Source organism: Podarcis muralis, chromosome 3 (genome assembly GCF_964188315.1).
Source record: "Podarcis muralis chromosome 3, rPodMur119.hap1.1, whole genome shotgun sequence".
NCBI lineage: Eukaryota > Metazoa > Chordata > Lepidosauria > Squamata > Lacertidae > Podarcis > Podarcis muralis.
This window is the reverse complement of record NC_135657.1, coordinates 110881909-110905438: the sequence shown is the minus strand read 5'-3', so window position 1 is coordinate 110905438 and position 23530 is coordinate 110881909. Positions and strand designations below refer to the sequence as shown.

Sequence of the window (23530 nt, the reverse complement as noted above, 5' to 3'; positions counted from 1 at the left end):
CTGGCTCTGTACACAGAGACTGTAGGATCTCCTATCAGGCTGACAGTCCACAGTCCACACCTCATGACCATAGTTTAGTGGTAGAATCCCTGCTTCGCAGGCAGAAGGTTCTAGGTTCCATCTCCGCCACCTCCAGATTGGCTTGGGGAAAGCTTCTGTCTGAAACCTTGGAAAGCCACTGCCAGTCAGTGTAGATTATATTGAGCTAAGGGGACCAATGTGGTCTGACTGAGTATAAGGCAGCTTCCTAGGCAAAACTTCTCTTGAACCTGCTGGGGAACTCCAGAGGATGAATATAGATGCTGGGGAGAAGGTTTGAGCCAGTATGTCTTGAAGGTGCCATGAGAGCATCACTGCTCAGCTCTGCAGAAATTGACTTGCCTATGGGAGCATAAGCCCAGGGCTTGTTGTCCATGACCTACGCACCCACTCCATACTCAGGGAGTTGGACTACTCAGGGGAGGAGAGGGTAGACATAATTTGGCATTGCTGGCTCCATCCCACAGTGGTATGGCCAGGTGACTGGTGCCTCTTCACCCTTGCCTGAGATTCCATGACACCTGGAGCTACATGGTCCATCTCTTCCCATCCTATCCCTGTCGTCCTCCTCACCAGACCTGATCAGCAGGTCCCCAGAGTCTGTGCCACACAGACCCCCTTCCCCAGCAGCAACACCACGGCTGGGTGGAGGCAGCTTGGAGGGAGAGGAATCAAACGTGAAGGAGGAGGAGCTGTGGCAGCCCATGTCACCAACTCCAGCACCACTGCAGCAAACAGCCGCCTGGGCGCTCATGCTTCAGCCTCCTCACCCCCATGGGTGTGAGAGGGGTACTGCCAAGCCTGTGCACTCCACCTTAGACCCCTTAGTTGATGTAGTGCTGTGTGTTGCCCTCCATGCATCTGGTCTGCAATTCTGGCAAGATGGAAGTGCCCAGGAGAGTATGGGCTGCAGAGCCAACAGTTTGGAGTGCTTCTCCTGTGTGAGAGAGACATTGTCCACTGCTGTTGCGGGGAAGAATAGGAGTGTTAGGGCAAGACAGTTCTGACAAGATGCAGCATTCACATCTTGCAAAGGGATTTGGAGAGGGTGGGGAATAAGATATGGGAGACCATTGCAGTGGTTGTCCATATGTTCTCCCCTTCCCTTGCTTGTTTGGGGTCCTCTATCCTGGCACCCCCAGTAGTTAAAGTGGAGTTTGATGTTATGGGCAGGCTTCACCCATTGAACCCTGTCAGTGGACGTCCTGAGATTCTGATGGAAGTTTGGCAGTTTGCTCTTTAATGAAAAGCATGAAAACATGGCACAGACCATACAGTCATTTTGTCTGCTGGATTTGCCATTGACCGGAAGGAAGAGCTGTAAGGGGGCTAGTAGGGTGAGTTGTTAACCCCCTTGGGTTATAATTAATAGAGGGATGCTTGGTGTAATTAGCAGACTGCCAAATAATGAATGAACCTTGTTCTCTTTTTTCATTTTATGAAAGTAGATTTTACCGTTAAGTATTTCTTGGCTTTGCTTCATTGACTTACAATGGATGATTTTAGCAACTAATGGACGGGGAATATTTTCAGTCCATAAAAATAATTAGCATCGTTTATAATGGAGAGATTTGTGCAACTACATCGTTTGTGCTGATCAGAGGGGAACAATAGCCATGTTTCATTGAGGTGGGCTAAAATGTAATGGTTCAGAAGCAGGCACTGGGTGCTTCCATGATTGGCTACTCTGAGAACGGAGTGCTTGACTAAATGGGCCTTTGGCCTGATCCAGCAGGGCTCTACTCAGGCAGAGAAAAGATTTAGCCTGTGAGCAACTCGGTCACAGGCTCTGGTCACCACCAGACAAGTATTCATAGCCAGGCCTCAACTATTCTCAGCTTTTCTCTCTGCTCTATCCCAACTCTGCAACTGACCAAGCTCCCACTCAACTGTTTCCCTCACTGACAGGGTTGGGGGGGGGTGTATCTACTTTTTTTTCTTGTTTTGGAGTATGTGCAGGTATTTTGGGGTCTGAAAAATGCCATATTTTCTTTTCTGAAATAGATATTCTGTGACACTCATGGGAGTTGCATGGCTTCCACATGTACCCTTGGGCCAGAAACATTTAGGGACCCCTGGTACACGTGATGGTCTTATATGTGAAACTACTACTAGTAGAAATAGTATTAACAATAAATACATGTAGTGCTATAAATTTCCTAGTCCTGCCTTGCATTTTTAATACCAGCTATAACTACATGTTTTGCTTTGTGTGAGCTCAATAGCTCTGCTGGTTATATGGCTGCCCCCACCTCACATTGAGCACTGTAAAGAGTTCATAGAAAGATGGATTGAGGCATACTGCATGATCAGTATGTGTGTGGTCTTTCAGAGTTAGGTAGGCAACATAGGCAATCTCTGTTCCCAAGGAGCTGACAGTCTCCAACAGGCAGCTGGAAAGCTACAGAAGGCAGCAGGGAGAAAGGAGGCAAAGGAGTGAAGAACGTGGGCAGATTTCTCTAATCCATAGCGGTGTTTCGAGACAATGGGAAGGAGTGTGGGGTCCATTCATTCTGCTCAGAGAGAATCAAACACCCCCATCCCGGGGAACTCTTTGGATAAATTCTTACGTCAAGGGTCCCCCCCCCCCCGTCTAGGTTTGTTCCATTTCCCCCAAATCATTACCAGCACTTCAATAAAGAGGATGTTGCTGTGGAACATTTTTCATTTAGCATCTCTCGAGGTGTTGTGAGTTTTTATCTGCTCATTAGATAAATCGGCAGTGGGATGAGACAAGGTGAGGAAACTTAATTGTTGAAATAGGGCTCATTTGACAGGGATGTCTTGCGGGGAGAGAGAGAGAGAGACAGAGAGAGAGAGAAAAGGAGCGTGTGGGGGCGTGAGTGAATGCAGGCGCATTTGCCTGTGAGTGACGCATATAAATTATAAAATATAAATTATTTTACAGAGAGGAGCTGGAAATCCCTTAGCATCGAAGCCCTCAAATAAGAACGGTGGCCCTTTTTCCTGCAGGTTCAAGTCAGTTCTGCACTTAGTTACCCCACCACTGCACCCACCTTTTACTGTCACGGAGGGCAGTGGGGACCATGATCTTCTTGCAGGCATCTTGTTGGGTCCGTGTGTATAATATGAGGCAGGGAATCCCTGTGCTCTGACGCGGGATAGGAGTCTTCAGTTGTCATAATAGGAGGGGGTGGAGGTGGGCATGGAAACGATCTTTCTCCGGGGGTGCTGGGCGCTGCAGAGAATCATAAGATAAAACTGCGTTGACAGTGAAAAAAGGATTGAAGATGGAAGTGAGGCTCTCTCTTCTACCCATAGCAGGGTAGGGACATTATCCAGGTGGTCTTCTGGGAAGGAACATAACAAGTAGCCTTCTACTGACTCAGACCATTGCACCCCACTTGCCTACCCTGACTGGCAGTGGGTCTCCAGGAGCTGGGTTGGACACTGAGGCCTTCTGCATGCCACGCAGATGCTCTACCACCGAGCCGTGGTGTGCTAGGAGGAGCGAAGGGGCATCGGGGGCGAGAGCGGGCTTGGCAAGCTAATGAGAGGAGTTTTGTCTGGGGGTGGCTTTGCGCGGTGGCCAGGAAGCCTTGTGGGCGGCTGGCAGCGGTGGAGAGAAAGTCTCGCTGTCTTCGGCAGCTTCTAGAGCAGGATCTTTCTGGCGATCCCAGGGACTCTCCGCCCCGATCCCCCTGGGGGCCACCTCTGACGCAAACCCCTTTCCCCGCCTTGGCTCCGACGCCCCCTCCTCCTCTGTATTCCCCACCCTCCCTTAAATAGCGTGGAGCTGCGGCCAGGAGGCGAGCTGGTGGCGAAGCAGCTTCAGCTTTTGCAAGCTAGTCTGTCCGTCCTGCTTGCGTGCCTGCCTGTCGGCCGGCCATGGTACCTTCCGTGGCGCTGCTCAGTCTCCTCGGAGCCGCAGCTCTGGCAGGTGAGTGAGGGCGCGGGGGGCCGCGCGGGTTGGGTCAGCACCACGGAGAGCGGCGCGGGGTCCGATCAGCACTGTGGACAGCGGCGCGGCTCGGATCAGCACCACGGAGAGCGACGCGGGCGCGGTGGACCGCAGGGAACAGTGGAGGGGAAGGCGGGACAGGGATGCGGAGCACGGCGGTGCTTTCCTAACCCTCTCCCACCTACGGCTGAGTCAATGCACCATAGCCAAGAACCGGGTGACAGGCACCTCGCCTGGGCACGGGAAAGCCCTCTCTCAGTCTGCCAAGGGATCCATCTCCTGTATCTCGTCAGGCTTCCATTCATCCATCCACATGCCCATCCCAATTCAGTTACGCACCTAAAAGAGAGGAATCGTGTGTTTGGCTTGAACGCAGATAGGGAGTATTCATTCAGCTCCAGTTATGTTCACTTCAGTGCCCTAGAGGGAGAGCCAGTCTGCACTAGCTTCTCTTCAAAGGCAACAGCATCTCATACAATGATGGGAGACCAAGCCAAAAGATGGGCTCCTTGCCCATGTCAGAAGTGCACTGGGTTTCAAGTGCGCATAACCTGAATCAGGGTCCCCATGACAGCAGGAGGAGAAAAGATCATTAAAAGGGAAAGATATATAAAATATACCTTCTGGGTGTGTGTTTTCTTCTCACACACCCATGTGTGTAAGGGAAGGAGGCGGAAAGGAGTAATATAAACATGCTCAGTATTTGTGTGTAGTTACCGAGGGCATGTACCAAATCCACTGTAGGTGAACAAGCCCTCCCACATGCTGGTTGTTCATTCAGTTTTTTGCCTGAATAGAACTGGACAGCTCAAATTAAGCATGTTAAAATGCTAAAGACACGTTTCTAGAAACAGGCATTTTATAGGTATAAAACTGAAAGATAAAGTGACAGCCAGCACTTTTCACACATTTGCTCTTTGTCCATTTCATAAAAGTATATATGCCACTTGACTGTAAAAAGACAAAGGAAAGAAACCACAAAGCAGTTGCTTTGGTTTGCATTTCAATGTCTGGCAAGATCAGGAAGCAAGGATAATTTAAAATTCCATATCAATTTTATCGATTTTAACAACATACTGGATGTTTTAAGAAATCCTTGCTTTAAAACTTGCCTTATTAACATAAGTGCTGTTGGGGTGAACTTGACTTACCTGTAAAAGAGAACAATTTCATTGTGGAATGAGGCACCCACCGCTGAAGTTTTGTTGCTCTTTCCCTCCACTTTGGCAACTGGATTGAGGGTGCGTGTTGCGTTTTCCTGAGATGAGTCACTTACCTGCGAGTGCTTTCCAAGTCTTGGAGCTGTAGGAAGGGTAGGAAAAGCCCATTAATTCTCAAAACGTTTATTTCTGACAAAAGCAATGTGCTGTGTTTTATGTGGGCATGTTGGTCTGTAATACTGCTCATGAAGAAAAACCTGAACACTCAACCAGTGGTTTTAAGCGCCATGGACCAGCTGATGCATACTATTTTAAAAAGTGATAGCTATATATTATTTATTTCTATAAAATCAACTGCAATGCTTTACCACCTTGATGGATAATCAAGGCTGCAATCCTGGGTGGATAATTAAGGCTGCAAGTTGCACTTAGACAGTATAGTGCAGTTGTTAAGAGACTAGGAACTGGGAGACCAGGGCCACCCAGCAATTCCTTCTTTTTACAGCACAGATGGGGAACCAATTTCAACTTTTCTGGGCAACCTTCTGAGGATCACATGCCTTTAATGGGCCAAAGGCAAGAAATGGAAGAGGAATGAATGTGAATTTTACTTTTGTAGAGAAGTCTAGTTTCTACATGCACTCTCCCACACCACTTCTACCCTCCTTCCAGGCAAGCAAGAAGCATTATCACTGTTCAAGGAAGCATTCCAGAGAGGCAAAAGCAAGGTCAGTGGGGAGAGGCAGGTGGCCTGGGGAGAATCCTGAGGTCCAGATAGAGAGGGCTGCATTTCATCCTCCAGACCAGAGGATCCCCATCCCTGTTTTACCGTAAAACACATTTTGAATGCTAAACATATTAAACCAGTTGAGTTATTCTTGGGGGTGGCATGCATCCCATCCAGTGTTCAGTGGTGGGTGAAACAAAACTCACTGCCATTTTGTGTATTGTCATAAATGCATGTATTAAGCTCTTAAATCCCTTTGGCAGAAGGTTGTCTAAGACATTATTGCCCCAGCCAATCACACGGACAGCTGCCCACAACGTTGGAGATTGTGCTCTCCAGCAGTGACCCATTTGGTGCAATTCAGCCTGTACTGTAATGGACAGGTGCTCCTTTTTGTGCAATATGGCTCTACAGCCATCATGTGGTATAATACCTTATCCCAAATGGAACTCTTGTATCTAATTGAAATATTCCTTTGATGCTGTAACATCGCAACAGACAACACAGACTATATTTAATGTTGCTTGCTTAATTTAGTCAGTGAGTATTCCCTTCATTCAGGGCAGGAAAGTATTGCATTTGTTTTGAAATTATAATAATAATACAATATGACTTTATTATCTCAGTAACACTTTACCCATTCCCACTCCCCCCCCCCCCCGTTAATCTGCTGCTCCTGTCGTCCTTCTAGTTTCTTGATATAAAAATCCAAAATTCTAAGAGGGCCACACGTTCACCGCCACTGTTTTCATGAAAAGGGTCAGTTTCCCCATTCCACCTTTTTTTGAGATGTGATTCTGTCTCAGGGGTAACTTCCCCACCCCAGTCAGCTCATTCTAACAAAATGAATTTCAGCAGGGACAAAGGTAAGGTTTTGCACATAGGCAGGAAGAACCAGCTGCACAAATATAAGATATGGAGCACCTGGATTGCCAGTAGTACATGTGAAAAGAATCTGGTGGTCTTAGTAGACCACAAGCTTAACATGAGTCAACAGTATGATGCAGCGGCAAAGAAGGCTAATGCTGTTCTAGGCAGCATCAACAGAAGTATCATGTCCTAATCAAGAGAAGTCATAGTCCCATTCTATTCTGCCTTGGTCAGGCCACACTTGGGAGTACTGTGTCAAGTTATGGGTGTCACAATTTAAGAAGGATATTGACAAGCTGGAACATGTGCAAAGGAGGGTGACCAAGATGATCAAGGGTCTGGAAACCAAGCCTTATGTGTCCCATGGGTTACCCAAGAGACAAGGTCCACATCTGGTCCGTGGTCAAAGGTGCAACGTGGAGGCAGTCCGTAGTAGCTGAAGCTGGGTGCAGGGCAGGGAGTCGGGTGAAGTCAGGAACAGGCATGCAAGCAGGGAGCCAGGGCGGGTCAGGAGCTCAGGCAGGAACTAGCAACCAACAATGTTGCTCCCGCAACTTGGGACTGGGGCTGGCCGGCTTTTATCTGCCCCAAGGCATAGGGCTGCCCCGATCCTCTGGTGACTCGCCTCTCCTGGCCTGGAGGTGAGCACTCTTCCTGCAGGAACTTCGTTCCCTCCGCCTCTCTGCCCTGAGTCTCTGCAGCTCAGGAGAGGCTGGAGGGTTACCGGACCCAGAGGCCACCTCAGCTTCCTCTGATGGGGCTGAGAGTGGAGCACCTGCAGGCAATGGGTCCTCCATCACCTCAGGAGCCAGAGCAGACTCAGCTGATGCCTGCACCTGAGGATCCAGCACAGGTGAGGACCCTTCAGGCTCAAGCCCCAGCCCCGGCTCAGCTGGTTCTGGGGGTGGGGAATCCTGTGCAGGCTGGGATCCCTCAGGTTCATCATCCGAGTCTGAATCCCAGGCCATCACACCTTATGAGGAACAGTTGAGGGAGCTGGGTGTGTTTAGCCTGGATAAGAGGAGATATGATAGCCATCCTCAAATATCTAAAGGGCTGTCACGTGGAGGATGGAGTAAGCTTGTTTTCTTCTGCTCTGGATGCTAGGATCTGAACAAATGGCTTCAAGATACAAGAGAGGAGATTCAGACTCAACTTCAGGAATAACTCTGACAGTAAGAGCTGTTTGACAGTGGAGCGGTCTCCTTCGGCAGGTTGTGGACTCTCCTTCCTTGGAGATTTCAAAGCAGAGATTGGATAGCCATCTGTCATTGATGCTTTAGCTGAGATTCCTGCATCACTGTGGGTTGGACTAGATGACCCCCCCCCCCCCAGGGTCCCTTCCAACTGCATGATTCTGTGATTCTTCATGCTGACAAATTATTGTTATATGCAAAAGTATGAAGCATGCATGTCAAAGGCACAAATCCTTTTGCTTGAACAAGCTGCGGGGGGAGCCCGTTTTCCTGAACATATGAAGCTGCCGTACAGATTCCGACCACTGATGAATCTAGCCAAGTTCTTACTCTGACTGGCTCTCCAGTATATCAGACTGAGTGTCCACCCAGATCAGCATTTTGTTTTCAAAATGGGGAGTTCACACAATGGTGATGACTATCTCTTCCCCACTTCTGAACATGTGGCTCACATAGGAATACTGCCTCTGAAGACTGGTTTAGCTCTCATCGTTAATAGTCATTGGCAGACCTCAATTCTTAGCTCTTTTATAAAGCCTTCAGAATTGGTGTCAGCGACTGCATCTTCTGGTACATCATCCCACAAATCAGTTGTGTGATCTGTGATTAAGGCAGAGATCCTAATCATGTCTACTCAGAAGTAAGTCTCATTGAGTTTAATGGGACATGCTCCCATATATGTGGGGTTAGGATTACAGGCTAAACACTTAGCCTGTCCTAAACCCATGGCATAGTCGCTATGTTTATATTCAGTGCTTTAAAAAATAAATAAATTAGGGGTACTCTCATTTTCCTACTCATATTGAAATACTGCCCCTCATGAGGCCAAACTTAGATTCACAAAATGTTTAGGGGTATGCGTCCCCCTGCTTTCCCCCAGGAAAAAAAGCACTGGTTATATTCTGCCTCAAGGGAACAAGAGGGGGAGAATGCTATTGCCCTCCTGTCCTTCCAGTGTTCCTAGAGGTACCAGCTTGGCCACAATGGAAAACAGGATGTCAGGCTTTATAGGCCTTTGGTACAACCCAGCACAGCTCTTTCTAAGTTTTTACAGTCAATTAATCTCATGGGGAATCCCAAGTTGTAAATTGCTGATAGAAGAGTGGAAGAATTGCTATCTATCTGCTGCCTCTAGACCACATATTACAATAAAAAGCTATTATCATTTTCCTTGCCTCAAGTCAGCTGCTTTCCCACCCTAAGCTAAAAAGTCCTGAACAATTCTGCTTTTCTAAAGGTCCCCCAGCCCTTGGTCGTTTTGGTTACCTTTTTCTGCACCTTTCCCATCTCTTTGATCCCCATTCTGAGAAGGGATGACCGGAATTGTACTTGGCATTCCGTGCAGCTGCACCATAGATTTCTATGATGAATTGAACTAGAACTCTGTGGCATTCCATTTGATGCTGTTGGGCTCCAACTCCCATTATCCCTTCACATTGACCATTGTGGCTGGAACTGCTGGGAGCTGGAGTCCAGCAGCGTCTAGAGAGCCACAGAATCTCCCCAATCCTGATCTAGAAGGTGGAACTCAAAAATTCAGTGCTCTGCTGTGGCCCTGAAGAAGAGATTCAGAAGGTGCAGACAGCATCACCCAGGATAGAGAAGCAACATAAGGTAACGGCTGTTACGCAACTCCCACTACAGTTTTGATGCAGAGTTCATGTGAGGGGAGGAGTGTGGCTAGAATATGCAGCGCTCCAGGAATACCGTGCAGGCAGATGGTCCTCTGTGGTCCTCTGCCAGCTGGCTGATGGCTGCTTTTGACGTTTAAATTTATGCTAAGCGGAACTGGCGGTGCTGCAACTGGCTTCATTACTGTCTCCTTAGGCTAGGGAATAAGGAACATTTTTTCAGTCTGAGGGCCACATTCATTTTTGAGTAACCTTCTAGGGGCCATGTGACAGCAGTGGATGGGGCCAGAGGCAAAAGCAGGCAGAACAATGAATAAAAGTTTTGTTGTAATATACAGTTACTGACTCACATTTGCAGTTATGAAAGAGTTAACCTGAGCCCAGAGCTCAGGTTGCAGGTAGGTGTGGCTTAGCAAGCGCTCAGCGGCCTCTGCTCCCCTCCCTTTCTCAGTCTTTGTCTTCATGCTTCCTGGAACAAGTGAAGAAAGAACCCTGTGCAGGGAAAGTGCCCACACCATCCTAAATCCAGAGCTGATCCAGCAATATCTGGACATATTCCTTTCCCCCGGTGTATACTCAAGGGATTAGCTGAAGTATACAATTAATTATAGCTGAAAGGGTGCATGCTGGTGCAGAGCTGTGCATGTTTTGGTCAAGACCATGAGTTCTTTGATTCAAAAAACCAGAAAAAGTCTCCCTGTGTCTCCTTTCGGTTGCTGCTAGATGTAATAATTTAAGGTATGCAAAAATCTATCAAAGAGTAGCTGCATCTGTCATTAGTATAATGTGGTGATGGATGTCGGACATCTTGGGGGTTAAACTAATTATCCTCAGTGATAAATGCTGCAGAAATTGAATGTGGGCTTAAGCACTAAAGGGTTATTTCATTGTTTTATTCAGTGAACTTCCATTCTGCTCTGGCGTAGCTGCTACTGCCTTCCTTAGGTATTGAAGATCATATATCCTCATCACAGCATTATTGTTTAATAAGCACACTTGGTTTTGAGGAGGTTGGAACTTTGGAATTATGCAAACAGGCAGTAAATTCACTTTTCATTTCCTGAATGAAAGTACATTTGGGGCCCTGGTGGAACCAAAGCTCAATCTTGGCTAGCTCACTTTGAATTATGGCATCTAATATGTTGAGCCTATTCTGCACCGATGGGTGGTGGTTGCTGTTTTTGCAGTCGTGTAGTGTTGGATGGACTGCTGCACACTCGAGTTATTCATTCATTATTAAAAACTGCTTCAGCAAAAACAGTTTGCTTCCAATGGTGTAGCAACAGAGGCCTGCACTCTTTTGGTTCTGGACTGGCTGCTCTGCAGAATAAGTCAGGCGTATTCATGGAAGTGAGGGGAGTCGGGGAATATTGTGAGTCAGGTGATGTGGCATTTTCACAGAGACAGAAAACGTGATCTAGCTGACTCATGGGGGCAGGGAAATGCCTATTCCCATTGCCAGCACACGACTCGCTCTCGTGAATATATTCGTTTTATTACTGCCATAACTCACGCACCAAGCAAGCATTTAAAAAATGATATCGCTGCTTAACGTTTATGCTTCCGTAACTTTTTATTATCATTTGAATCTAGGGAATGTAAAAAACAAAACAAAAATCCACTCACTTTGAGCAAGCAATATCCAAGAGCAAAACAAGTAATAGCTTTTAACAATGATGAAAGATCATGGGATTAAATTCATATTTCACACTGGATATAAATCTGTCCAGAAAGGACTGGGCATTGTCGGCCAATCGGTGCTAAAGAAAGATAGAACATTCTTTATGTATGCTACAACAGCAGCAAGAATACTCATCGCAAAGTACTGGAAGACGCAAGAACTACCCACCGTGGAAGAGTGGCAACTGAAGGTGATAGACTATATGGGATTGGCAGAAATGACGAGCAGAATCCGTGACCAGGGAAGCGATACGGCGCAGGAAGACTGGAAGAAGTTTAAAGAGTATCTAAAAAAATATTGTAAAATTAATGAAGGTTAGAAAAATGTTGGATTGGTTATTAAGGGGTTAAAAGCAGTAAGGGATAATTGGAAGAAAATATTTGTTACCAAAATTATTGTAAAAGTAGGGAAAGGATTTGCTGAAAATTGAATCTGAAATTAGAATACAGAAAGGGAAGGTATGAGGAAGTCGTGAAAGTAAGTTTAAAGAAAGTAAAAATTGAGGTTATACGTGTTTTATCTTTTGTACTTTTTTTTACTTTTTTTTTCTTTTTTTTTTCCTTTTTTTCTCTTTATGCTATGGTGTTTGTTAAAACTTCAATAAAAATTTATTTAAAAAAAAAAAAATAAATCTGTCCAGAAAGGGGCTTGGGAAGAGGCTGCAAGCCATTTTCCCACCCATGTACAGTAACAGAACCATACAAGGGGGCGTGGGAATCAAAATACCTAGAGAACGAAACAGAATGAGTAGCAAGCATAGGAAACCGGTATGTGGAGGGATTTCATTCATTTGAAGTTTGTCTGGGCTTCTTTGCAGATTCCTCTTCCAAAGCACTCAGAAGCAGCAGGCACAACAGAGGTCTGCTGTTCTAAATCTGCAAAGAACTTGCAGACTGTAAAGCAGGGACAACCAATATGATGTCTAGCATCCTAGTAAAGAGGCGTCTCCTCTTCTCACTGACTTTCATCAAGGATAAAGAATGAAATGGAGACTGGGAATCTGAATGAAGAGTTAAACCAGGGAAGTAGTGCAAGCAACAAGACCCTGCATTTGGAAGTAACCTGTTCAGCATTCCTGTTATGTGCTCCAGTGGTTGACATTATATAAACCATTCAGGGTATCAGGAAAGACTGGAAAATTGTGTTCTTAGTGAAGAAGGAAGGCTGTAATATGCAAAGCACATAGTTAAGATTCCAGGAGTCAAGCATCACACAATATACCGTTTTAATTCTGGTGCAAAGGTTGGAATAACAACAACAACAACAACAACAACAACAACAACAACAATTTATTATTTATACCCCACCTATCTGGCTGAGTTTCCCCAGCCACTCTGGGCGACTTCCAGAATTGGCGAGTGAAACAAAGACAATGGGTTATGGTGCTGGAGGAAACTCTTGAGAATCCCATGGACTGCAAGAAGATCAAACCTCTCCATTCTTAAGGAAATCAGCCCTGAGTGCTCACTGGAAGAACAGATCCTGAAGCAGAGGCTCCAATACTTTGGCCACCTCATGAGAAGGGAAAGACTCCCTGGAAAAGACCCTGATGTTGGGAAAGATTGAGGGCACAAGGAGAAGGGGACGACAGAGGACGAGATGGTTGGATGGACAGTGTTCTTGAAGCTACAAACATGAGTCTGACCAAACTGCGGGAGGCAGTGGAAGACAGGAGTGCCTGGCGTGCTCTGGTCCATGGGGTCACGAAGAGTCGGACACGACTAAACGACTAAACAATAAATGTTGAGCTCATGCAGACTTGCCCTGCCCCCACCACTTTCCCTTGGAAAAACCCGATCTTAAAACGCTGAATCAGAGCAAACACCAATCAGGGGGTTTCTCCAGATTGATGTTTGCTCCAACTTATTGGTAAAGAGTGGGTTTTCCAGGGGAAAGAGGTGGGGCAAGGGCAAAACTGCTTGAAGCCATGCCTAGGAAGCATGGAACAAGCAGAAAACTGCCCATACCCATGCTTTCTAGGTGCAGGACAAGTGCAAGTGTAGGATCCACTGAAATCAATGGGTCAGGTTAGTCATGCCTTAAATCCCATTGATTTCAATGGGAACTAAGTGCAACCAATTTAGTCAGTTCTGCTTACGGGTGCCATTATTTAGAAGGTTTGGCAACCGCTTTCTAAGGGAAGACATATTTGCGGGTCTGGAGACAAAGGTCTTGGAATGCAGCAATTGTCTGTTGAAACCAAACCAATTTTTGCTGCAGTTTATAATGTTGGCTTGTTTTCACCTGTTACAATCTGCCATTGGGGTTCCCATGTTTCTGACCTTGGAAATGTTTTTATTCAAAGGTGTTCATTCAGCACCGGTGGAAAAAGATGATTATGTTGAAGAAATGGTGAGTAGGAAAACTCTTTATTACGCTAAAATATAGGTGAATTAAATTGCCCATCACGGATGATTAAAGCTCCTTGCATTCAGTAAGAAATGCTCTTTACTAAACAAGGCTGGGGTGAAGAATCTCTTTCTGTTTCCTTTGAGAGGAATCCGAGACTCATATGTTGACATACGTCTGGTAGCCCCTCAACTCTATTGCCTTCTCTGATCCAACCCCAGAGGCCTCTTTCAGATAGATGTCTTTCCACTTTAAGAACCTAAGAGTATTAAACAGTAGGTGGAGGAGCGGGTAAGAATGTGTCAAGCAAATGTTGTCTTCTATCCCAAAAATTCCTCTGGCCCACAATAATGTCTGGCAGTGTTCCATCTGGAATTAGGGAAAAGCTTTGGCTTAATCGTTCTTTAATGCTATGCCAAGCAGATCATCCAATTACATCTGATTTGGGGGGGGGATGCATTGTATGGTACAGGCTGCCCTCCTGAACACACTTACTTGGGAGTATGCCTATTGGAGCTCCGTGAGATTTTACTTCTGAGTAAATATTCATAGAAGTGCATGGGTCAACAATTCCCTCCGCATTAGAATACAAAAGATTAATGGCATTAAATACCACTTCAAATGACTGTTTGCTTTCAAATTAGTGTAATGGGCTGTGCACAGAGTACATCAATCTTGTACCCACTACGTTCAAAGGAAGCATCCATTCTCACTCTGGAATATTTGGATCTCCTCTTCCTTTATGGTGACAAATGAATATGCTTGTTGTTGAGTTGGGTGTTTGTTTATAGAGCATTCTCTCTCAAAAAAAACCCCCAATAACCCTGGAAATTAGGCTTCTGCTGTGCTTTCTCTTTTTTGACTGCTGTATATTAATTCACTTTTGCATTTTTAAAAAACAAACACTTGTATTCTGATCCTATTCTGACTCTCTTGAAGGTCTCAGTTGGAGTAGAGTATTTTATAAAAACAAATAAAGAAAGAAAACACATTGACCTTCTTTTCCTGTTTTTACTCTAGGTGACGCGGTGCATTGTAGAAGTCCTTCTGAACGGTTTGTCGAAAGCTAATGGTCCACCTATCAATCCACTGTGCAAAGAGCTTCTGAAGAAAAGTAAGTGCTCAGGTCTTAAGGGAATCCAACCTAGCTCATCTAGCCCCTAAGAAAATAATATGGTAGATGGTGCAATTTCACAAGCAAAGCTGTCATGACTGTCCAAGAACCCGTTCATATCAAAGTGGCCCTTAATCAAGTGTGGCAAACTTGCTGTGTGCATGGGAAACTCAAGGAGGATGACGCTTTCGGAATATTTAAGTCAGGGGACGGCAAACTAAGGTCCGGGGGCTGGATCAGGCCCAATTGCCCTCTGGATCCGGCCTGCGAATGGTTCTACAATTGCCACTTGGATCAGCGCGATCACAATTTTTTTCTATTTTTTTGCCCCTCTACCTATGACACCCCAAGCTTACAAATGTACATCTGTGGTTAATTTTGAGAGGCCCAACTGTGGCCTGACAGATGTGTCAGAGGGCAAAAGCAAAAGTGAGCGAAGAACTAGAGGAGAACAGAACTAAGACTCTTTTCAATGCATCTGTGGCCATAACATTCCATGTTTTGTTTTCAATAGCCTTGTCCATGAGGAGGATTATTTAAGTCACAGATGGGGACTATTGAGGAGAGGCAATGGAAAACCAGATGGGGAAGTGGCTGGCTGCTGGGAGCAATGAACAGGAGCATTCCACAAGGCAACATTTTATTAGTGGTCCTACTTGCTCCCTTGTAATGATATTATAATCACTGAAACAGTGGGCAGTGAAAAGTCTCCCACATTAAGGCTGCATGCACACTGAACATTTAAAGCAAATGACTTGCCCCAAAGAATCTCAGGAGCCACAGTTTGTTAAGGGTGCTGGGAATTATAGCGCTGTGAGGGGTAAACTACAGTTCCCAAGATTATGCCGGGGGTGTCACATGCTTTAAATGTGTAGTATATATTCAACCAGGGACGCGGGTGGTGCTGTGGGTTAAACCACAGAGCCTAGGACTTGCTGATCAGAAGGTCGGCAGTTCGAATCCCCATGACGAGGTGAGCTCCCGTTGCTCAGTCCCTGCTCCTGCCAACCTAGCAGTTCAAAAGCACGCAGTGCAAGTAGATAAATAGGTACTGCTCCGGCGGGAAGGTAAACAGCGTTTCTGTGCACTGCTCTGGTTCACCAGAAGCGGCTTAGTCATGCTGGCAACATGACCCGGAAGCTGTACGCCGGCTCCGTCGGCCAATAAAGCGAGATGAGTGCCGCAACTCCAGAGTCAGTCACAACTGGACCTAATGGTCAGGGGTCCCTTTACCTTTATCTATTCAATCTAGGCCTATCACTAAAATAGTGTGAACTCTTGTGCATCAATGATGCCATTTTGGCAACATGAGCAATAGCATTCCAACCTGAATTGGGAGAATCACTGGTTCTCTTTTTTCTGGTCCTCAGTCTCCCAGATGAACTGTAGGAAGTGAACAGGAATGGGAGACAGGCAGGGATGGAAAACAGGGCAGGCAGAGGGTGCAAACACGATGGCATCCTCCTAAAGAATCCACAACTTGTTTTGTTTTGTTTTTAGCCAATCGCCAAAAGCAAGAAGAAGAAAATATAGGCAAAGATGCAGAACTTGAGCTGAGGCATTTATCAGAACCAGAGGAGTTAGAGAAGCCACCAGAAGGAGCTGTGAGAGGAGCAGAAGAACCGAATGAAGAAGAATTGAAAAGACAGGCAGAAGGAAGTGAGAAGTGGCAATCTGAGGAGAAAATCCACAGGGGAAATGTCAACCCACAAGTCATCTCCCAAGAGAGTCCTTATTCTTTTGATGAAGCCCATAAGGAAGAAAAAAAGGATGACACCGAGAAGAGAACTGAGGAAGAAGGTAGCTATAAAAGAAATCACCAGAGTGAAGAAGAAAGCAATGAGAAGAAACACAGCGAGGAGCTGGAGCCTGAGCTTCTAGACAAAAAGTCTCCTCCTCCAGCAGGAAGGGTGGTTGAAGGTGACCTCAAACGTTCTGGAGGCCAAAGGTACTTGGAGGAAAACACACATAGCCTAGAAGAGGGGAATCCAGAAAGCAAGGAAGAGGAAGATGCTGAGGAAGAAGAAGAGGAGAGCAGCGAAAAATATCACCACAGCTTTCATCGAGAATACGAAGACTCTTATGAGAGGAGAGAACCTGATGCAGAGAAGCGAGGCCGCAGGCCAAGACATTATCACAGGAAACCGAGGCTGGGCAACTCCTCTGAATACAAGAGACATCATAATGGTGAGAAGAGGGACTCGCCCGAAGAGTCTAGCGAGGAAGAAAGCGAATTCTGGGATAAAAGGAGCCACTACCCCAGACATTATTATGAGGTAGGGCACCATTTTGAGGAGAAGAGAAACTCCGACGAGGTGCATGGCTCTGAGGAGATGGAGGGAAAGAACAGGGGCAGGTGGCATCACAGCAGGGAAGAAAATGAAGGGGGAGACATGAGGCAGCGCAGCAGGGAAAATGAAGAGAAACAGCACCACTATGAGAGAAGACTCCATGATGAATCACAAAAGGAGCTAAGGCGCCACTATGAGGAAAGGACTCTTCGCGGCAAGGCGAGTGAGGAAGATCTAGGCAAGCAACATGGCTATGGCATCCGGGATGAGAAAAGGCGCCAACACGACAAAGAACGGCAGCGCTTGGAGTGGGAGGAGCGGTCAAAACCACAAAATCTAGAAAAGGGAGGTGAAGAGCAGAGGTTCTATGGACCAGAAGAAAGGCCCAACCCCAGTGTTGGTGAGGAAGAGCCAGAGAAGAGGCGCCACAGCGAGGGTGGGAGGCATGAGGGCAACAAAAGGGCCCTTCTGATGGAGGAGGGCTATCCAAGAAGCCACTACCTTGTGGAAGCTGTGAAAAGAGCTGCGCCTCCACACATCCCTTACTATCAGCAGCTCAGGTGGAAGGGCAGACGTGTTGAAAAGAAGGGAGGCATCGCCGATCCGTTTCTGGAGAGTGAAGAAGAAGAAGAGGAGGAGCCCAGGTCCCACCCCAACGAGAGAGCCTTCATTCCCGAGTATAATGATTATGACTCGCCATGGGAGAAGCAGCAGCTGATGGATGGCGTGAGCCGCAAGCATAACAGCAACGACCCCAGGTTTGAGGTGAAAAGGCAATACAACCGGATGGACGAACTTGCCCATCTTCTGAGCAACCGGAAGAAATCTGTAGAGTTCCCAGAGTTATACAGCTCCAAGGAAGACGTGAAAAGGGGACACGCCGTGAGAAGCGGCAAGGGCAAACTGAGTCAGCGGCCTCTCACGCTGGAAGAGGTATTCCTTTACGATTTTGTATGAAATGCTCATTTTGGTTTGGAGGTGGGGAGAGTCAAAGTTTAATTTCAGCAACATGACTAGGGCAAAAGCTTATATTTGCCTTCATTTCCAACGCCTTATAGTGGTGGCCTGATAGAGAGACCAGCAAGTCCTATCCATGGGGTTGTGCCCCACATTGGGCAAATGATTCCTGCATTTCAGGGGGTTAGACTTAGAGGACTCTTGTGTTTCCCTCCATGATTCTGTGATTCCCTCATCTAAATTACCTCTACATTTCGCAGTAGAGGTTTTCACTACAGAGCCAGGCAAATTTTATTATGCACATTTGTTTTGAAACTGCTGGTTTTAGTTATGTTTTGATAAATTTTATGGTGACTTGTTTTCAGAGTTTGATTTTATCAGGTTTTTTTTAATGAGTATTTAATATTATGTAAGCAGCTGATAGGTTTTTGTGGATTAAGTAGTGTGTGTGTATATATGTGTGTGTGTGTGTGTGTGTATATAAAATACTTGTTTCCCATAACCTTACAATGCAATCCTATATATTTTCACTACAAACTAAGTCCCATTTGGAGTGGAACTTACTCTCAGGTAAGTGGACATAGGATTCCAACCTCAATTATAGTTTTTCCTTAGTTGCCCTCAGGAACGGCTCCTAAGGTGCTAACTGTATCCTGCTGTGCTGTAATTGGCTTTATTGTAACCTGAATCTATGCCAACCTATTGCGGGTCTTTGGGTAGGGTGCATATTTTGGGTTCCTGCCAGCTACATGATCTCAGGATTCACTCAGCAGTAATGAAGATTTATATGTAGTGCATGATATCTGATCCCTTCCCCCCCCCGAGAGCAACCCGATATTTAAACAGAAGCACATTTCTTAATAAACTCTAGATTTTTGGAGAACCGTTAATTCAGAACTGAGACTCTCCTTTTAGTATATGGGACAGAATACTTTGTGCTTTGTGATGTTTGCCCTTGCAGAACTGACCACAGAGCCTTCTGCAAGGCTGCAAATATTTCGCATGAGTGGCACATTCCATCTCTCAGTACTACATGATACAGTACAGTATGTGTCTCTGAAATTACCGACCGAGGGACTGTAAGGGCAATGAGAGAGTCACAGGACTAAAATTGCTATCCTGAGAAAACCCACAAGCTAAATTACCTGACCTAATTGGTGGGAAGGTGCCAGGCATTCTTGAAATGGAATATGTTGTTGCAGATCTCAAATGAGCATGAGCAGTTGCAGATGAACTCTGATGATTGGGCAAAACAAACAAAAACCATTTCCCTGGTACCCCAATGTAACAGGCTAGTCTTTAGGTTTAATGCAGCTCCACATCAGTGCAGAGGACAAACTTGCAAAACATGAACTTGCATAAACATTGTGATGTCCAATATTGCGTTCCTATGGTGGTGTTCATGGGAAGAAGTTGGCTTTGATGTCTGGGAGAAACCAGTGTGCTCACAGGAGAGTGAATGATAGGCAGCTGGACTGGAGATCCAAAGAGATTCAAAAAAAGGTCTGGGATCTAGCTGGTCACCAGTAACACCTCCACAAATGAGAGAATCCCATGAAGGGTGTCCTCTGCCACCATTAATCCACATGATGAAATATGGGAAGAGTTGTTCCTTTGGGAACCCTCGATCCAGGCAATTTGAGGCTTTAAAGATCAGAATCATCACTTCATATAGCCCAGAAACAAACTTAGTAGCAGATGCAGATGTTGATGAATGGGAGTAATCTGATCTTGGCAGCCCAAACCTATTACAGTAGTGTTTTTATTAGAGAACGTTTGATTACAAATCAAGGTTCGTGAAGTGAAGCAGCATATACAGTTCCTGTGGAAATTGCATGCAAAGGAAGTTTTAGTACGTAACTGTAGGAAGTATATCATAAGGCATGGAAGTCCTTCATGGACAAGGTCGAAGTCAACATCTGACTAATGAATATTGGGAAAGGAAGAACAGGACAGAGCTGGTCTGGGCTGTGGTACTGTCCAAGCACTTTTCAAAGGCAAATGCATGTAAACACATTATAGTTCAATGGGGTGTATCATGGTGGAATGCCCTCCCTTCAGATGTCAAGGAGATAAAGAACTACATAACTTTCAGAAGACATCTGAAGGCAGCCCTGTATCAAGAAGTTTAAATGTTTGATGTTTTACTAAGTCTTATATATGCTGTAAGCTGCCCAGAGTGGCTGGGGAAACCCAGCCAGATGGGTGGGGTATAAATATTATTATTATTATTGCCCAATAAAGAATGCAGTTCTTAGCAGCTCCTTGAAGATATAATAATAATAATAATAATAATAATAATAATAATAATAATAATAATAATAATTTATACCCCGCCCATCCGGCTGGGTTTCCCCAGCCACTCTGGGTGGCTTCCAACAAAAGATTAAAAATACATTAAAACATCAGTCATTTAAAACTTCCCCTAAACAGGGCTGCCTTCAGATGTCTTCTAAACATCAGATAGTTATTTATTTCTTTGACATCTGGTTGGAGGTCGTTCCACAGGGCGGGTGCCACCACCGAGAAGGCCCTCTGCCGGGTTCCCTGTAACTTCGTTTCTTGCAGTGAGGGAACCGCCAGAAGGCCCTCAGGTTGAACAATGGGGGGTGGGGGAAATGCTCCTTCAGGCAAAGTTGGGTCCAGGAGGACTCAGGTTGCAGGCCTGCTCTTTCAGGGAGATCACAACTCAATCCAGAACAGGCCAAACACCACCTCCTAGGTCAGAGAAAGGAAACCCCCACAGCCATTGGATGGATAGAGTCCAATTCCTGAATGGAATTCAACATCTGGCAGGTCATACCTTTCCCATCCCTAAACCACTGAGCCACTTGGGCTTGCCAATTGGGAGGTTGGCAGTTCGAATCCATGCAACGGGGTGAACTCCCATTGCTCTGTCCCAGCTTCTACCACCCTTGCAGTTTGAAAGCATACCAATGCAAGTAGATAAATAGGTATACCTGTGGCGGGAAGGTAAACAGTGTTTTTGTGCGCTCTGGCTTCAGTCACGGTGTACTGTTGCACCAGAAGCGGTTTAGTCATGCTGGCCACATGATCCAGAAAGCTGTCTGTGGACAAACGACGGCTCCCTCGGCCTGAAAAGCGAGATGAGCGGCGCAACCCCATAGTCACCTTTGGACTTACCCGTACAGAGTTCCTTTACCTTGACCTTTACCTGTATCAACTGGACCCTACCATTAATATCTCTGTTTTCTCTGGGCTGAGTTTGTTTGCTACTCTCCCTCCAACCCATAACCACATTCAGCTGCATGTAGAGAGGCACAGTCCTCCTTCTGCCTTGCCATGAGGATCCGAAAAGCTGAGATACAGTTGGGTGTCAGCAGTATGCTGATGACTCCCAACTCTGCACAGCCTCTCCCGGTGGCTCCATGCAGCTGTTAAATAGCAGAGGCTGGATCCTATCAGTACCCTATGGGAAAACTCCTGTGGGGCAGCATAGCTGTCCCAAATCACCACCTTCTCTTCAGCTTCCCCGAGAGGTAATAATAATAATAATAATAATAATAATAATAATAATAATAATAATATGATTTTTATTTATACCCCACCCTTCCCGGTTCAAAAACCAGGCTCAGGGCAGCTAACAACAAATTTAAAACACTTTAAAACACTTAATTATAAAAGCAGCATAAAATACAGTATAAAAAAATCAAAATTCAAAAATCAATTAGATAATCCCCAGGGCTAGCTGACTGAATTGGTCCTACTTGGGTCAGCGAGGGGGCCAGGGGAGAATTAGCTGTGGGGTCTCAGAGCGGGTGATCTTCATAAAAGGGGAGGGGGAGGGAAGAGAAGAGAAGGGAAATAAAAGATCAGGCTGAATTCAAATCCAGGCGGAATGGCTCTGTAGGAACAGAACCACTTCAGGCAGTGCCATCAGGCCCTTTCTGCAACAAGAAAGGGTGGTATTGAAGGCTGCCGAGAGATCCTGGAAAAAATAGTGGTGTCACACCGCGAGTAAATTAATATGTGCAAACGAGCCATGGCCAGGTGTAGTTTTCTTCCACCTTGAGGGGTGACAACACTCCTTTGATGTAAATGATGATTGCTAAAGAACAAGGGAATATTTGTACCATGATCCAGTGTTCCTAATAAAGAGTAATCTAAACCTGTGGTATCTTGGTCTACAAGGATTTGCATTGTTTTCATTCTTCACAGGAAAAGGAACTGGAAAATCTGGCTGCTATGGATTTGGAGTTGCAGAAGATAGCAGAGAAGTTCAACAGTAACAGGAGAGGATGAATTTGGCCTGGCTTTAATGTGGGTATGGTAAAGCGCAGCTTTGTTTAACAGTACACTATATTTACTGGTAAAGTCACTGCCACAAGTCTTACTTTCCTTCCCTTCCTAATAAAGAAGTAAATGCAGTTTACTAGTTACCTAAGTGATGGTTTGCACAGGCCCAAGTATCTTTATTCCAAATACGCTAGGAAGCCCAGATCAGCATGAATTTTAAGCATCTAGACCTGTGTGCAAGGCAGACATTTTAAAATACGTGTGGAAATAATTGTGTGTGTATGTTCTTCAGAACTATGTTGTCTCTTAGTTTGAAATAATAAAATGTTGTTCACATTACCGCATGCTTGCCTTCTCTGTTAGTCTCATGATGATTTGCAGTGTTGCATCGATCAGGGGAATAAGGGCGGCACCAAAACTTAACACAACCAAGTCTGAGGTTCAGCCATTTTTGCCCAACGTATGTTAAGTCACAAAAGGGACCCGGGTACCTAGGACTTGCCGATCAGAAGGTCGGCAGTTCGAATCCCCGCGACGGGGTGAGCTCCCATTGCTAGGTCCCTGCTCCTGCCAACCTAGCAGTTCAAAAGCACGTCAAAGTGCAAGTAGATAAATAGGTACCGCTCCAGCGGGAAGGTAAATGGCGTTTCCGTGCGCTGCTCTGGTTCACCAGAAGTGGCTTAGTCATGCTGGCCAAGACCCAGAAGCTGTACGCCAGCTCCCTCGGCCAATAAAGTGAGATGAGCACCGCAACCCCAGAGTCAGTCACGACTGGACCTAATGGTCAGGGGTCCCTTTACCTTTACGTTAAGTCACACCAGCAAACAGTGATGCCACAGCTACCCCCACCATACATTTAAAGTACATTTAACACACAGGGCTTCTCCTCCCGAAGAATTCTGGAAACTGTAGCTAAGGGCACTGGGAATTGTAGCTCCGTGAGGTGCAAACTACAGTTTCTGGGATTCTTTGGGAGAAACCATGTGCTTCATAGGTATGTTGTGGATGTGACCTCAGAGTGAGGCTCTTTGAAGGGGTGATGGCAGCAGAGCAGGTGCAACAGCTAACCATATTACAATGGGGCAATGGCAAATGCTCATCCCTTGGAACCCGTTCTTGCGCCTGTTGAACCTCAAATTGTGCCTGTTTTTGAAGCACAAACATACCCAAAGGAAGCATGGTGTTGACATAACCCTAAAGGAGTGTCTCCATCCCGTCGTTCAGCCCGGACACTGAGGTCCAGCTCTGAGGGCCTTCTGGCGGTTCCCTCACTGCGAGAAGCAAAGTTGCAGGGAACCAGGCAGAGGGCCTTCTCAGTAGTGGTGCCCGGCCTGTG

General features: G+C 45.9%; 1 protein-coding gene across 7 annotated transcripts in view; it reads left to right on the top strand.

The window, feature by feature from the left end:
- CHGB (chromogranin B) overlaps positions 1–22533 on the top strand; it is a 92042-nt gene extending 69509 nt beyond the window's left edge. For 6 of the 7 annotated variants that reach the window (XM_077926473.1, XM_028722194.2, XM_077926472.1 and 3 more), the window contains 4 exons: positions 13532–13578; positions 14596–14689; positions 16190–17913; positions 22117–22533. In XM_077926473.1, the coding sequence (XP_077782599.1) occupies positions 13532–13578; positions 14596–14689; positions 16190–17913; positions 22117–22200 (1949 nt within the window). In that variant the 3' untranslated portion in view covers positions 22201–22533. Of the gene's footprint in view, positions 1–3435; positions 3941–13531; positions 13579–14595; positions 14690–16189; positions 17914–22116 lie in introns of those variants that run through there. The other variant, XM_077926475.1, reaches the window with a different exon arrangement.
- The last annotated feature ends 997 nt before the right edge of the window (positions 22534–23530 follow it).